The following is a 16,069-nucleotide window of genomic DNA, read 5'->3' as shown; positions in this document are numbered from 1 at the left end:
CTCAACGGCAAGCAACCATAGGAACAACTTCAGTTATATCATGTGGAACAGAAGATCTAGCTAAGCCCTTCCAATTCACAGAATCATAAAATACACTTTTAGCTGCTAGTTACTCAGGAGCCTCGGGTGACAGAGGGGAGATTCATCTCCAAGTAACCCAGCAAAAAGCTAAGGGGGGGGGGCCTGGCTCTACTGGTAGAGCACCAGACATGTGTGAAAAAAAGGCCCTGGCCCTGGTGGGGGGGGGGGTCACAAAAGTACATTTCAAAAATTATATCTGATGTAATATATATGTGTGTATATATATATATATATATATCAACGTCAGAACCCACAGGTAAAATTTAAATGTCTGTTAAAAATATTTACACAACAATTTAATCACAAAGTCCAAGCAAACGTTGTCCTTCATCCCCCCCCCCCCCCGCCCCTTCCCCTTGCCGTATTTGTCCGCATTATTATTTGATCTTAATTTAGCACCACGTACTTTGTATTTAACTTCTGGTGCTGGGGATCGAACCTGTGGTCCGTGCACTCGGCCACCGGGCTGTACTCGGGTTTTTGTTAATTGACATTTTATGTACATGATTTTCAGCACGGGTGGAAGGGCGGACGCAGGATGGACGCGGCCGGCCGGCCGACCCCCCCCCTCCTGCGTGGAACGCACACGCGTGCGCACGGGGAGTTCCGGCAGTTCCATCAGGCCCCCGGGCCTCGCGGGTGGCCGCCATGTTGTCGCTTGGGGTTAGAACTTTCTATTCATGCGGAGTGAATGAATGAACACACGCCGAGTTCTCGGCGCCGACTTCCACGGCGTCCCTCCACAGCTTCCTCCACGCTCCGTGTGTGTGTGTGTGCGCGCGTGTGCGCATCGCTTACACCAAGAAGGGGGCGTGTTGTACACACGCAGCTGTTTTCCACGCAGATCTCCCCCCCTCGCCCCACACGGGGCAGCCTCCCCATCCCCTCACTGTGGGGTCCGCGGCGCCCCGCCCCCTCTGCGTCTGTGCACGCACACGCACACGCACGCACGCAGCCGCGAGGACCGTTACCAGGCCTCTCCCTCCTAGAAGATTCCCAGTGGAAAGGCAAGGGGCGGGTCAAAGGTTACGCTCATTCCAATAACGTTCTGGGCCTTCCCCAGTCCTCCCCTCCCCCTCTCCCCCAATAATCTCTCAGGGTCCCCTCCCGAGTGGAAATGCCACTCATTTGCTTCTCCCGAGGCCCCGCCCCTCCCCCCTCGCGCCGTACACGTGGGGTCCGCTGGTGTCCGAGAAGTCCCCCTCTCCCCGCACCCCCACCCCCCGCCGAATGTTCTGGTCGACCGAGCCTGTCTTCCATGGGGAATCCCCACACGCTGGGTGGGGGGAGGGCTGGCGTCGGGCCCACGTCCACGCATGCGTGTGTGTCCCTTCCAGTCCGTTGCCCGTGCCTCCCGCAGGCACTTGGCGGCCGGCCGCCTGGGGCAGCGCACGGCCTCCCTCAGGTGTGGTGGCGCGGCCAGGGCGTCGTCGTCTTCGTCGTCGAGCGAAGCCCGGCATTTTCCTGCCACGTTGAGGGCGCCATCGCGTGCCCACAGCGTGCCCCCTCTCTCACCCTGGGGGACGCCCTGGAAACCTTCAGTTTCAAGCCCCGCCCGGGGGACCTCCAAGGCCCGGGCGGGTCTGTGGCCGGCTTCACCCTGAGCTTGGCCTTGGGGCCCAGCGCCGCTCAGCTGGCGGCCCTGAAGCCCGCGTGCGGCTCCTTCAGCTGGGCCTGGGGGGCGTGGCAAGGCCGCCCGCGGTGGTTCTTCCCGACGGCGGCGACGACGACGACGGCGGCGGCGGCGACGACGGCCTTGGTCCGCTTTCGGTTTCGTTTACCGTCGGCGTCTCCACCCCGAGCAGTCGCCGCCGGGCCTCCGGCTCGGGAACGCCGCCGCAGTCGCCGCCGCCGCCGCGGCCACCACCACCACCACCACCACCGCCGCCGCCGTCGCTGCCGCTGCCGTCGCCACCGCGGCCGCTGTCCGAGTCGCGGCTCCGCGGCGGCCATGGCCCAGGCCGCCGTCGTCGTGGGCGAGGTGACCCAGGTGCTGTGCGCGGCCGGGGGCTGCTTGGAGCTGGGCGAGCTGCGGCGTCGCTTGCGGGCCAGCGTGGGCCTCGACGCCTTGGAGCGGCTGCTGAGGGAACGCCCGTGCTTCGTGGTGGCGGCGCGGGCGGGCGCGGGTGGCGCGGGTGCGGGCGGCGCGGCGGCGGCGGCGGCGGCGGCGGGCCCCGAACGTGTGGTGGTGGCCGCCTCGTCGCTGCGCCTGTGTCGCTCGTACCAAGGCCTCAAGCCTGGCTGCATGGGGCTGTGCGGCCAGCTCCACCTGTGCAAGTTCATGCTTTACGGTTCCTGCAGATTCATGAAAGCCGGGTAAGGAAGGCGTCGGGCGGGGGGGGGGGGTGGGGAGTGGGGGGCGGGGGGCGGGCCGAGGCCCAGCGGCCCCACTTCCTCCCCTCGGGTTTGGGGGAAGACAACGAAGATAGCCATTCAGTGGCCTTGCTCCCTACAGTTCACTTCCAGTGACTTCGTGGCAGGTGCTGAGTTGAGGAGAGGATTCCCCCTCCGCCTTCCCATCCCCTGGGACAGAGGGGCATAGATGGAGCTGGAGGGACACCTGGGTGGAGGAGGTTTGAAATGGTGCCTAGGAATGCCTCACTGTCCCCTCTGTTCTCCAGAATTAGCTTTGGGGTCTGCCCAGGGGCTGCAAAGAAAGTGCAAAACGCCCTCCTGTCTGGTTTATCTGCGTGGGAGCTCCTTCTATCAACCTCAAGCCCGTAGGGAATTGGTATCAGCCTACTTCCCTCCTCCCCCCCCCCCCCCCCGCATTAGAGTTGTGGGCACCCCCTTCCTTCCGGAGCCTTAAGTCATCTGGTACTCTGACTTTCTGGAATGCCTGGTTTTCACTTTTTGCTCCATTAATGCCTCAGGTCTACACCCCCTAAAATCCCTTCCTCCCTTATGTCAGGTCTAATAGTCCACTTAGGGATAGAGACCTTGATCTGTCCAATCATTCTGGGCTACAGGCTGACCTACCTAGACTCTTAGTATCCTCCATACATGGATTTTGAGGACATTCTAGATATCTCATTGTAGGGGTGGTGGGGGGGGGGGTGGATAGTAGAAGATCACTTACATCCCAATGACCAGAAGCTGTCTCATGACCCTGCCTACCTGCAAGGGGGCTGGTAAATATGGTCTCTGAGAACCAGCAGATGGGAAATACCAGATTAGAACTTTCCAAAGGGTGTGTACATGAAGCATATGAGGCATATGGGGGAGTTGACAGTGGGAAGAGAGCAAAGCTAAGGGAGAGGCAATGACTTGCTGGTTTCTGCTTCTACTGGACTGAGAGCTGGAGAGGATTTTCTACTCAAGTGTATGAAGTTTGAGAGAAAAGCTACCCTCCACTCCCTAGTGACTAGTTTGGGAGATGTTGAGTGGTGAATGATATGCTCTCTGGTGGTTCTGATTTGAGAGGTCTGAGGTTGCAAACATGCAGAGGTGGAAACTTGGGAAATCTGCTTTAGAGAGAGATGAATCACTCCAGGGAGAAAGAGGCTAGAGAAAAAGACATACAAGCTGGGTAGCTGTCTGGATAGGTCCATTATTGGAGATCATTGCTGAATCTTTATAATGTGTATATATAGCAAAACAAAAATTGTCCATCCTTAGGTTAGTGTACAAATTTTAAAGGTAAGATTTTGTTTGAATTCTGCCCATCTGATACTTGTCTAGGTGACCTAAATCCTTTCTTCTTTGTTCAATACCTTTCTCTTTTCTGTTTTTTTTTTTTAACTGATCCTGGGGCTTGAAATCTGGGCCTGAGCACTGTCTCTGAGTTCTTTTGCTCAAGGCTAGCACTGGACATCTTGAGCCAGAGTGCCTTCTGGCTTTTCCTGTGATTAATTGGAGATAAGGATCTGCTTGGGGGGCTGGGAATATGGCCTAGTGGCAAGAGTGCTTGCCTCCTATACATGAAGCCCTGGGTTCGATTCCCCAGCACCACACATATAGAAAACGGCCAGAAGTGGCGCTGTGGCTCAAGTGGCAGAGTGCTAGCCTTGAGCAAAAAGAAGCCAGGGACAGTGCTCAGGCCCTGAGTCCAAGGTCCAGGACTGGCAAAAAAAAAAAAAAAAAAAATCTGCCTGGGATGTCTTTGAACCATGATCTTCAGATCTTGGCCTTCTGAGTAGCTAGGATTACAGGCCTGAGCCATGGCACCTGGCTTCTTTGTTTACATAAGGAAGTTTCTTGAACATTCCATTTCCATGGCTCACCAAAGTAAACATGAGCATGGTTGGCTGCACTTTATTCAGCCTTTCCCTATGATGCTACATAACTTCCTGGTCACAAAGTTACACACAGTTTAATCTGTAACACTTCTCTGCTTCTTTTCAGGAAGAACTGTAGGAATGGTCACAACTTGAAGACTGATCACAACCTGAGTGTCCTAAAAATTCATGACATTGACCACCTCACCTACAGTGAGCTGTGCCAGCTCTTATTTCAGAATGACCCCTGGCTTTTGCCAGAAGTGAGTATGGGGTTAGAGGACAGGAGGGGGCAAATTTCTTCAAGCACTAATGGAGGCCAGATAGTTGGAAGACAAGGAGAGACTGTGGCTGAACAGAAGCCTAGGACCCCATCCTGGCCAAGAACCATTGATTGCACAGAGGAGACCTGGATTTAATTTCCATCTCTGCTGATTTCTAAGCTTGTGATTTTGAGCCAGCCTTACCCCTCTTGAAACCTCCTTTCCTTCCTATCAGGTGGTTTTGCAGAGCTTCAGTGAGGTTGGGGAAACCGGCGTGGCCAGTGCCTGTTAGCCAAAACAGAGGGGAATGAGGGACAATGAAAAAAACAGAGAAGCCACATTTTGAGAGGTTAAATTGGGAGTCTTTATTGGAGAGCCGGGTGTCTAAAGATAGACTCCTGTCTCAAAGATCTGCAGCCCAGAACAGAGCTCGAACCAAGCTTTCAAAGACAAAAACCACATGCTTGGGGTAGAGAACAAGCCTTAATTTAACAAGCCTTAACAAGTCTTATTAGGGGAGTAGCTCAGGTACAAGCAGAAATCTCCCTCTAGGGGAGACACCTGAAAATTTCCATTTAGGGAACTCTTAGAAGCTACTCAGAGGCAAGTGAATCAAGCCATTTAGGGGAAACCAAAGGCCAGCATTTTTTTTTGAAACAAAGATTTCCTAAGGCTATGACATCTACATTTATCTGAAGCAAAGCTCTCCTAGCTCACCTTGAAACTGCAAGTCAGTGAATGACCTCTCTCACCTTTAGGCTTTTCAGAGCTGGAATAGAAAACCACCTCCACTTAGCGAGGCACCAGGATGGCTGTGAGAAGTTACATAGACTCAGCCTCCTCTTTTTAGGACTGACCACAGTGGGCCTCTCCATGTGTAGCAGGAATAGAAACCATGGACATTGAGAGGAGGTATTATGACCCTCAGACAGTAGAGTGGTGTATGCAGGTCTGACAGTCAAGGCAGGAAAGTGACGTTGGATAGGAAGAAAAATGGTGCCAGTAGGTTCCCAGGAAGGTTCCACCAGGTCTAGAGGCAGTTCTGACACTGAGTGGCTACGGGAGGCATCCTCTGACTCAACAGATTGAGCTTATTTGTGGATCAGTATTGGTTCCACTGTGGTGGGCAAATTGGTAATGTAAATGAGGCAGTACTAGAGGAAAGCAGCTGTATCTCAAGTTTCTGCAGCTCATCAGAGTAGTGTGCTCCTATGGCAGCACAGGTTACAAAGACTTCTTTGGCATTGTTTCTGCTTTGAGGTAACAGGTACTAGATTGACATATTTTAATGAAAAATTTTCCTAGTCAAAGTCACTCATTTGAGAAAGATGCTGGCTCAGTATATGACTGTCATATAGATGTTAACCTTATACTTTTACCTTTTAAAAATTAGTGTTGGGTTTGGGAATATGGCCTATTGGCAAGAGTGCTTGCCTCAAAAATGCCTCATAAAAATTAGTGTTGATTTAATTCAGCTAACTTTTCTGGATGATCCACTAGAGTTAGGCATTAGTGAGCTGGTGAGAAAAAATGCTATTCTTCCCTTCCAGGAGGTACATTGAATGGTGAGACAGACAGTTTAGAGGATGATTTCAGACTGGTGTTTGAGAGAGTACATGCTCTGGTGTTCTGGGACAGTAGAGAATGGTACTGAGAAGGTATCCTGAAGCAGATGATACCTTCTCTGAATGCTGAAGAATGAGCCAGGTCTTGACAAGAAAAGGTGATGAAGTTGAAGAAGAAGAACTGTGTTCTCTGAGGCCACCCTACAGAGGAGGGATCTGGCATAGTCAAGAGCAGCATATGGGCTTAGTGTTACCTGATATAGGGCAGAGAGGAGGGAAGAAAAGAAATGGATGGGCAGGCTCCTTCTGTGCAGGCCTTTTGTATCTCGGGAAGAGTGGGTGGCATTGTATTTGGAGAATGGGCTTTAACATTTGGGAGAGAACATGTTAGTTTGAACAGTGAATTACAAGAAAGTAGGCAATAGGTGACTTTTGGGTGATCTCCTGTGTAGCCCTTAACTGCTTAAATGTTCAGGTTGGCTAACATCCTGCCAACATGTGGGAGTTGAGACCTGCACTCAACTCAAGAGTGGCTTTTAAACAGAACTTCTAATGGCCAGCTGAGATGGCCATCATGAATCAGGAACCTATCACATGCATGCATTGTATTCTTTTTTCCTATTTAGTCCTCCCTACAACTCGGTAATATAGGTGGCATTATTCTCATCTTAGGGATTAAGATATGGAATCCCAAGGCTGATAAATGGCTTTCCTAAAGGTCATGCAGCTGGTAAGTTTCAGAACTGATGCTCTGGTCCTTCCTCTTGGGACGTCCATCACTAGAGTGGGCATCTAGCTGGTCAAATCTAGGAAGAGAAGGAACAGTTGGTTGAAGTTTGGGTTGCAAATTTGCCAACAAACACTGTACATGCCAGATACTGTGGACAGTGGTGTGACAGAGGAAGGCCATTGAGCTTTTCTGAGTCTGCAGCTCCCTCAAGAAATGAAAGGGTGGTATTTGACCTTCTCTGAGATGATATAATCCTCTCTCTGACCTTGAATTGTAGGGGGAAAGAGTTGAAAGAAACAGAGACCTGATAAAGGGAGATTTGGTGAGGCTGTGAGAGGATAAGTATGGGTAGCTTGGGGGGGTTTTATTTATTAATGTGGGTTCAATAGCAGCTGCCTCTTGTGAAGGGAGCAGCTATAGTTGGCTTTGAAATTCTTTGGACCTTCCTAGGGAAGGGGCTTGTTAAAAAGTATTTTAGCCAAGGAAAAGTACTGACAGCTATCATCATAGGTGAGGGACAGTCTCAATCTGTGGCCCATGTGAACAATAAAATCACATCTTAGCTATGGATTCCCTTCTCACTGGTGCCTGGTTGGTGGGGAGGTGAGTCACAGGAGACCTTCATGGGTTGATATCTATTCTTCTGTCTACAGATCTGCCTACATTACAACAAAGGAGATGGACCCTTCGGCTCTTGTTCCTTTCAAATGCAATGTATCAAACTCCATGTCTGCCAGTACTTCTTACAGGGAGAGTGCAAGTTTGGCACTAGCTGTAAGAGATCCCATGATCTCTCTAACACTGAGAATCTAGAGAAGTTGGAGAGATTGGGCATAAGCTCTGACCTGGTGAGCAAGCTGCCTTCCATTTACAGAAATGCGCATGACATCAAGAATAAGGGCTCTGTCCCCATCAAAGTGTCCCCTGCTCCTGCAGGCCCACAGGGGCCTTCTGGTAAGGCTGGTGGGAAGTGCTGCCAGTCCTGGGGTGGACTCTCAGGTCTTGAATTACAGTAGAGAGCAACTGATTGTGTGACCTTGGGCAAGTCTGGGCTTCTTTTAGAGAGGAATTGACCTTTTCCTAGCTAAAAGGATAAGTTGAAGTCATAGATGTGGTCAAACAAGACATTTTAGATAATTGTGCATTTCTGTTGATGGGCTTTAAATTCTATAGGGGCCTGATTTACACTAATGGAGCTTCAGGGTCTTCTCCTCTGCAGTTGTCCCTTACCTCACCCCACAGAGAACCTGCCTTGAGTGGGGACCTCAGGGTTATGATGTCATGCTATACAATTCTAGGTACATTTTTTTTTTTTTTTTTTGGCCAGTCCTGGGCCTTGGACTCAGGGCCTGAGCACTGTCCCTGGCTTCTTCCCGCTCAAGGCTAGCACTCTGCCACTTGAGCCACAGCGCCGCTTCTGGCCGTTTTCTGTATATGTGGTGCTGGGGAATCGAACCTAGGGCCTCGTGTATCCGAGGCAGGCACTCTTGCCACTAGGCTATATCCCCAGCCCCTAGGTACATTTTTTTAAAATTTAATTTTATTGTAAGAGTTATGGCAGAGGGTTATAGTTACATAAGTAAGAGAATGAGTACATTTCTTGTTGAACATTGTTACCCCCTCTCTAAATACGTCTTTTGTATTGTATTCTGTTTTGAGTTTACAAGATGAATGCAAGAAGCATTTTTTTTTTTTTAGCTTGGCACCAGTGGCTCACACCTGTAATCCTAGCTACTCAGGAGGCTGAGATCTGAGGATCACAGTTCAAAGCCAGCCTGGGCAGGAAAGTCTGTAAGACTCTTACCTTAAATGAACCATCAGGAAATTGGAAGTGTTGCTGTGGCTCAAGTGGTAGAGTGCTAGCGTTGAGCTGAAGAGCTCAGGGACAGTGCCCAGGCCCAGAGTTCAAGCCCCACTACCAAAAAAAAAGAGCATTTAAAAATTTTGTTCTTGGCTTTCTTCCCATCATAAATAATAGATTCTTTCCTTATTGTAAACTTGTCTGCTTTGTTTTCTGCTTCTCCCCAGCACCTAGACACTGCTTGTCCCACAGTAATTCCTCAATATTAGTTGAGTGACTGAATATTCTAGGATAGTTTACCCCCCAACTCTCCTATCAGATACACAAATGTTAAGCTTAGTGACAGGTAAATGGGACTTTTAAGCAGATTTTTTTGAGATGAGAGTCTCACCTTGACCAGGCTAGCTTCAGATTCTTAGGCTCAAGTGATCTTTTTACCTTAACTACTCAAGTAGCTGGGACTACAGGCACTACAAACTTCAGTGCCTAGGTAGAGATTTTATTTAATAAGCATTCCTTCAGGACCTGTTTTGTGTAGCAAATGTATATTGCGGTTCCTGAGGGAGCTTAAGATACATTGTTCCTTTGGGCTTTACCATGTTGGCCATTGACCAGCCATTCTGGTTCTTTTTCTCCCCCGCTCCCCCCCCCCCCTTTTTTTTTTTGCCAATCCTGGGGCTTGAACTCAGGGCCTGGGCACTGTCCCTGGCTTCTTTTTGCTCAAGGCTAGCACTCTGCTACTTGAGCCACAGCACCACTGCTGGCCTTTTCTGCTTATGTGGTACTGAAGAATCCAACCCAGGGCTTCATGCATGCTAAGCAAGTACTTGACCACTAAGCCACATTCCCAGCCCGGTTCTTCTTTGTTGGTGACAGTACTGTAGGCCTGAACTCAAGGCCTTATACTGTGCAAAAAAGTCCATGAGAACTTTGTCTCCAATTAACCAACAAGAAAAGCCAGAAGTTGGGATGTGGCTCAAATGGTAGAGCCATTAGCCTTGAGGAAAAATGCCAAGTGAGAGTGTGAGGTCCTGAGTTCTAGCTCCTGTACCCCACCCCCAATGTAAAGTGGCAACTTAAAATTATGAAGTTTTCATCTGACATTGTAACATTTCCACATGTGTTGCCTTTTTCTTGGTACTCACAGATCAGTTCTCTGAGTAAAGTATTGGTTACATGGAATCAAATCTAGTTTACAAAAACTAGCCTTCTATTTGCCCTCTGGTAGTGGCTTCAATAGACAGCCCAAGTTTAGAAAAGAGCTCCTCTTCTGTGTTCTGGGTTTAGAAAGAAGCCAGTCTTCCTCCTAAAAAGTAGTGTGTCCATTTGTGTGTTTGAGGTACTTTGATTCCTAACAGGATAGATTCTGTCACTTGTGCCTGGGGCCACTTTTTTCTTACACAGAGAGATGAATGAATTCTTTTCTTCCATTTGTACCATGAGCTACTGTAACCCTGAAGCTAACGCATTATTGTGATATTTCTTTATAGAAAGAAGAGACACTTCAGGTTCAGTGTCTCCAAATACTCCTAGCCAGGAGGAGAGTGATCAGATCTGCTTGTACCATATTCGAAAAAGTTGTAGCTTTCAAGGTAAGTTGGAGGAGGCCCTTCTTTCCTCCTGGGTGAGGAGTTAATTGCTTCTCCCTACCACAGCTTAGTTGTGAGCTCTGCTAGAGAGCTGAAGGGGAATTGCCCCTTTTAAGCTAGTCGTGAGCTGTTTTGTTGGGGAGTTGAGGATGGTAGGAATTCTTTGAATTTCTGCAAGTAAAACTGTAGATGAAAAAAAAACTAGATGATACCAATTTGATCAAAAGCAAATGTCAAGTGTCTACCCTTAGTCAGCTTGGCGTGGGGTCACAGACCTTCAGGAGACAGGAGGCTCAGTCTACTGGGATCTAAGGTAACTGTCACTTCTGAAGAGCCTTAGAAAGTGAGAAAGACCTCACCAAGGAGAAGGCACATGTATTAGCTCTTGGAGAAGTACTTAAGTTGAAGGCATGTGGCTTATTAATAGTTTATTTTTTATGGCTGAGTAGTATTCCCTTACTTGGATTGACTATAGTGTATCCGTTCATGTGTTGATAAACATTTGGGTGGTTTCCACTTTTGGTTTTATGAATAAAATTTCTACAAATATTTATTTGCAATTTCTCATGCAGTTCATGTTTTCATTTCTCTGGGTAAAGCCCTAGAAGTGGAATTACTGGGTGATACAGTATATGCTTAACCTTATAAGAAACTGCCAAAAGAGTCAAAGAGAACATATATTTCCCTTCAGCAGTGTATGAGCATTATTGCTCTATATCCATGTAAACATTTAGAATTGGCGGTCTTTCAAATTTTGGCCATTCTGATGTGAGTAGTAGTATCTCATTGAGGGTTTCATTTGCATTCCCTTGATAATCAATGGTGTTAGCATTTTCTTGTGTTTAATAGAAATTTCTATCTTTCATAAAATATTTGGGGTTAGGAATCTGGCTTAGTGGTAGAGTGCTTGCCTTGCATGCATGAAGCCCTGGGTTCAATTCCTTAGTACAACATACACAGAAAAGGCCAGAAGTGGCGCTGTGGCTCAAGTGGTAGAGTGCTAGCCTTGAGCAAAAGAAGCTCAGGGACAGGGCCCAGGCCCTGAGTTCAAACCCCAGGACTGGCAAATAAAATATTTGTTCAAATCTTTTGCTGAATTTTATATCACAGTATTATGTTATTACAACCTGCCACTTCACTGATTTAGTAAAGTAATCACAGAAGTTTGCAGTCATGATCACAATGTTAGAATATTTTCATTAGCCACAAAGAAATCATATCATCTGAGGTCACTTTTTCCTCTCTACCAACAGTGCCTACCAAAAGTAGACTTAAGCCTGTCTCTTGATTTACCTGGATATTTCCCAAGCCAGGTGCTGGTGCCTTACTCCTGTAATCCTAGCTACTCAGGAGGCTGAGATCTGAGGACCACGGTTCAAGGCCAGCCCAGGCAGGAAAGTCCATGAGACCTATCTCTAATTAGCCACCAGAAAATCAAATGTGGTACTGTGGTTTAAGGTGGTAGAGTACTGACCTTGAGCAAAAGAGCTTAGAGCTTAGGGAAAGTGTTCAGGCTCTGAGTTCAAGCCTCACAACAACAACAGAAAGAATCCAGGGTTGGGAATATGGCTTAGTGGTAGGGTGTTTGCCTAGCATGCACGAAGCTCTGGGTTCAATTCCTTGGCACCACATAAACAGAAAAAGCTGGAAGAGGCGCTGTGGCTCAAGTGGAAGAGTGCTAGTCTTGAGCAAAAAGAATCCAGGGACAGTGCTCAGGCCCTGATTCCAAGCCCCAGGACTGGCAAAAAAAAGCTCAAGGGCTGGGAGTAGAGAACTTCCTAGCATGCATAAGGTCCTGAATTTCATCTCTAGCACTGCATGAAATAATTGGAATCATGTAATATTAGTCTTTTGTGACTACTTTGTCCATTTTGTTTGAGTTATTTGATCTCTTAATTGACTTGGACAAGTGTCATATGTATGATGAAAATCCATCCTCCCAGATGGTGTCTTTTATTAACATTTTTTTTTTTTGGTGAGAGTGGAAAAGGCTCAGGAGGACTGATTCAGTCCAGGTGATGGAGGGAAGGCTTGGGGAAACACTTGAACTTGTGGCATCCCAGTGCTAGGCAGTGGTGCAAAATACAGGTATCCCCTACATGGGGTGCCCAGGAACCTCCAATCCTGTGTGTCTACCTCCTTTGTGCCTGCCATCAGTAAATCTGGCCATTCTTCCTGAGCCTGGGCCTGCTTTTGCTCCAGAGCGTCTTTCCTCCCCACTCCCCCCTGGAGCTCCTCAGGGGAACCCAGCTTTCCCTCCTTGTAGGCCCCCTTATCCTGTGCCACAGCCACAGCATCCAGGATGCCAACCCTCAGGTCCTTGCCCTCCCCCATACCCACCACCTGCACCTGGCATGTGTCCTGTGACTCCCCTTGCTCCTGGCACGGTAGACCTAGGAGCCCCAATGGACAAGAAAACACTGAAGAAAATGAAGAACGCACAGAAAAAGATGAGCAAACACCACAAGCATGCCAAGCATTACTCCTCTTCCAGCAGTGACTGACTGAATACAGGGCCTGGACCCTCCCCTCAAGACTCACCAGTTTTGCTCTCATCAAGCTTCTGTTGTGGTGTGGTCCTGGGGGCAAATTAGCCATCTGATACCCACCCATCCTTACCTGAGCCTTAGCCTGCTATTCATCTCTGACTGGCTAGGGAAAATGGAAATGAGGATTGTTGTGGGCTACTAAAGACCATTTTCTCCCTGGTTGGTAGACCTTAGAGCTGAAGACTTTATTTTCTTTTTTGTTTTTGGCTTGAGACTGGGACTCCAACTCAGTACCTGATGCTTTCTTTCATTGGCTAGCACTCTACCAATTGAGCCATGTCTCCAACCCCAGCAGCTGAAGACTTTTAACAAGGGAGCAATTTTTTGAAGATGGTGAAACCTCTGACCTAAATTCTGAAGACAGTTTTAAGTTCTGTAAAATGTGATTTTTTTCTTCTGTTTCCTTTTGTAATATTTGTGGTTGGGAGGTTTGGTGGAAATTTCTTTATGATGAAAACTTGTATTTTTTTTTTTTTTTTTTTGGCCAGTCCTGGGCCTTGGACTCAGGGCCTGAGCACTGTCCCTGGCTTCTTCCCGCTCAAGGCTAGCACTCCGCCACTATTTTTTTTTTTTAAATAAAGGTAGCAGGGCTGGGAATATGGCCTGGTGGCAAGAGTGCTTGCCTCGTATACATGAAGCCCTGGGTTCGATTCCCCAGCACCACATATATAGAAAATGGCCAGAAGTGGCGCTGTGGCTCAAGTGGTAGAGTGCTAGCCTTGAGCAAAAAGAAGCAGGGACAGTTCTCAGGCCCTGACTCCAAGGCCCAGGACTGGCAAAAAATAAAATAAATAAAGGTGGCATACTAGGATCATTCAGAGCAACTATGTTCCCATCAGACCCCTTATTGATTTCATTAACTGCAAGGCTGCTTTGCCTCAAAGCAAGAGTCCATTTAGTTGATGAGTTTTTTGGAAATATAATCGCTACTCCTTAAATTCAACATGCTAGCTCAGGTCCTAGTCTCATTTTCCAACTCTCAATCCAAATAAAGCTGTTTATTCTGGGGGAAAAAATTTCTTGTGTGTGTATGCCTGTTCTGGGGCTTGAACTCTGGACCTGCCCACTATCTCTGAGCTTCTTTTGCTCCAGGCTAGTGTTCTGTCCCTTGAGCCACAGCTCCACTTCCAGCTTTCTGGTAGTTTATTGGAAATAAGAGTCTCTCAGACTTTCCTGCTAGGGCTGGCTTCATACCACGATCCTCAAATCTCAGTTTCCTGAATAGCTAAGATTATAGGTATGAGCCACAGGCAGCTGGCTTCATTTTCAAATTTTTATTTTACTTTATTTTCATACATTGTCTTTCAGAATTATCCAACATTCTCTTTCCCCTCCATTTTTATTTCCTTTGTGATGTCTTCTGAAGAGCAGGTATTTTATTTTGTCTTTTTTTTGTGTACTGAGGATCAAACCTAGGAGGTTGCACTTGCTAGGCAGCCACTGAGCTACATCTCAGCCCAAGAATAGGTATTAGTCCATAGGTCCATCTTAAACTTGTCCTTGTTTTTTTGTAGACTAAAAATATTTGTCTATTCCAAGATAAATATTTTCCTATTTTTTCCCTAGAAATTGTATTAGTGTAGCTTTTGTGTGTAGTCTAGCTGTTAGCACTTGAGTATTGATTGTGATCGTTACTTTCTTGATATTGCTTCGGGGGCGGGGGAGGGCTTGCTGCTTTGCTTCATTGATTTCCCTTGTGAGTTGAGTGTTTCTCAGCTGTCTGCACATCATACTTGAGACTTTTTCTGTACATCTCTATTGGTTGAACCTTGGAGCATAGTGATTCTGAGCCCTGTCTCGGCAATGATGGGGTAAAGGCATTGTGTCATTCTGTGGGTGGTAGAAGAGGCTATTGGATTGTAACTAGGGTCCGGGAGGTGGGGCTAGGAGCTATCTCGTGCATGTTTTTCTTTCTGCAGCACTTCTCTCCACCCTTACATATTCTACTGTGAAGTAAGTAGCACGTTTGTACATCCCAAGCAGGTCTGAATGGTGGAGTCCTACTTCATGGGTCCTTTCATTCTCATTGGGTTGGCCTTTCTTGCTTTTTTTTTTATTGACCTCAGGCTGTGACGTCCCTGGATCCTTCCTATGTATGTGTCATCTTATACATATTTTGCATGCATGCATTTCTCTCTCTCTCCTCTCTCCCCTCCCTCCCCTCTCTCCTTTACTTTTCTGCTTTCTTTCTTCCCCTCTTCCCTCTCCCCTCCTCTTTTCCCTCCCTCCTCCTTTTTTCCCTCCCTCCCTCTTTTCTCCCCCCTCCTCTCTTCCACTCTGCCAGTACAAATGTATATGTCTATTTAGTTTAATTTTTTACAGAGGTGCATTAATATACTTGGATCTTCTATTTTCATTTGACCATGTGTTTAACTTCGGGGAATATGTAATATATTCTTGTGGCTCAAAATTCAAAACATGTAAAAACGACAGAAACCTTTCCTATGACGTTGTCCCCAAGTTCTTAGTTCTTTTTTTGTAAGAATATATGCATGTATGTGTACTTAGAGAAGCTCTAATCTGCCCCCCCCCCCCATTTTCTGCCTAGAAGAAAAGCATTCTGTACCTGGTTGTATCTCTTTCCACCTAATAGCTTACATCTTGGTGATAGCTTCATATCAGACTGCAATGTTTCTGTCCTTTTCTGTCCCTATCCTCTCCACAGTGCTTCTGTTGCCCAAGTGTGAGGAATGTCTGGCTTAAGTAAGCAGTATAAGACCCTCAAAATCATTTAGTCTGTTCTTGCTCAGGCCACTGCAGCCCAGGACTCAAAATTCAGTACATTGAGGAACTTTATTGGTGGCAACATAAATATCAGTACCAGCTAACACCACATGCCAAAGGCCCTTGCAAAGTTTGCCCATCCTGCATACAGATGGAGCAGAGAGAGGATATAAGCTGTGTTCTGGGTAACAGAGCTGACATGAGAAAAGAGAGTCAGGAAGCAAGTGCTTGGATTGACAGGGCTGTGAGGGTATAACTGCCCAGAAGGAACATGGAAGGTGGAGGGGAAGACTGTAGGGAAGTAGTGTAGGGAGTAGACCTGCAGGTGATGTACTGAGGAAGGGTTGAATCTCTTTAGCGTCAGAAGATATTCAGATGACTTAAACCAGGCTGCTGAGTCACCTTTGGTGTGGTTGGGATAGGTTTCTGGTAGAGTTTGATCTGGCCTCTTCTCTGATGTGGCCTCTGCCCATCCACATGTCACATGCATAGAGATATGGAGCAGACTGCTTCTAATAGTTAGGGCTATTGATCTTATGATCCACTTCTT

The 16,069-nt window shown here is 47.6% G+C and overlaps 1 protein-coding gene across 1 annotated transcript in view; it reads left to right on the top strand.

The window, feature by feature from the left end:
• The first annotated feature begins 1,942 nt into the window (after positions 1-1,942).
• The window catches only part of Parp12 (poly(ADP-ribose) polymerase family member 12), a 35,714-nt gene continuing 21,587 nt past the window's right edge, over positions 1,943-16,069 (top strand). The window contains exons 1-4 of the mRNA XM_048340326.1: positions 1,943-2,397; positions 4,426-4,561; positions 7,510-7,810; positions 10,148-10,249. Coding sequence (XP_048196283.1) covers positions 2,033-2,397; positions 4,426-4,561; positions 7,510-7,810; positions 10,148-10,249 — 904 coding nt within the window. The 5' untranslated portion in view covers positions 1,943-2,032. The remainder of the gene's footprint in view (positions 2,398-4,425; positions 4,562-7,509; positions 7,811-10,147; positions 10,250-16,069) is intronic.

Source organism: Perognathus longimembris, chromosome 2 (genome assembly GCF_023159225.1).
Source record: "Perognathus longimembris pacificus isolate PPM17 chromosome 2, ASM2315922v1, whole genome shotgun sequence".
NCBI classification, from domain to species: Eukaryota; Metazoa; Chordata; class Mammalia; order Rodentia; family Heteromyidae; genus Perognathus; species Perognathus longimembris.
Note: the sequence above shows the minus strand (reverse complement) of the source record. Positions and strands in the feature narration are given on the sequence as shown.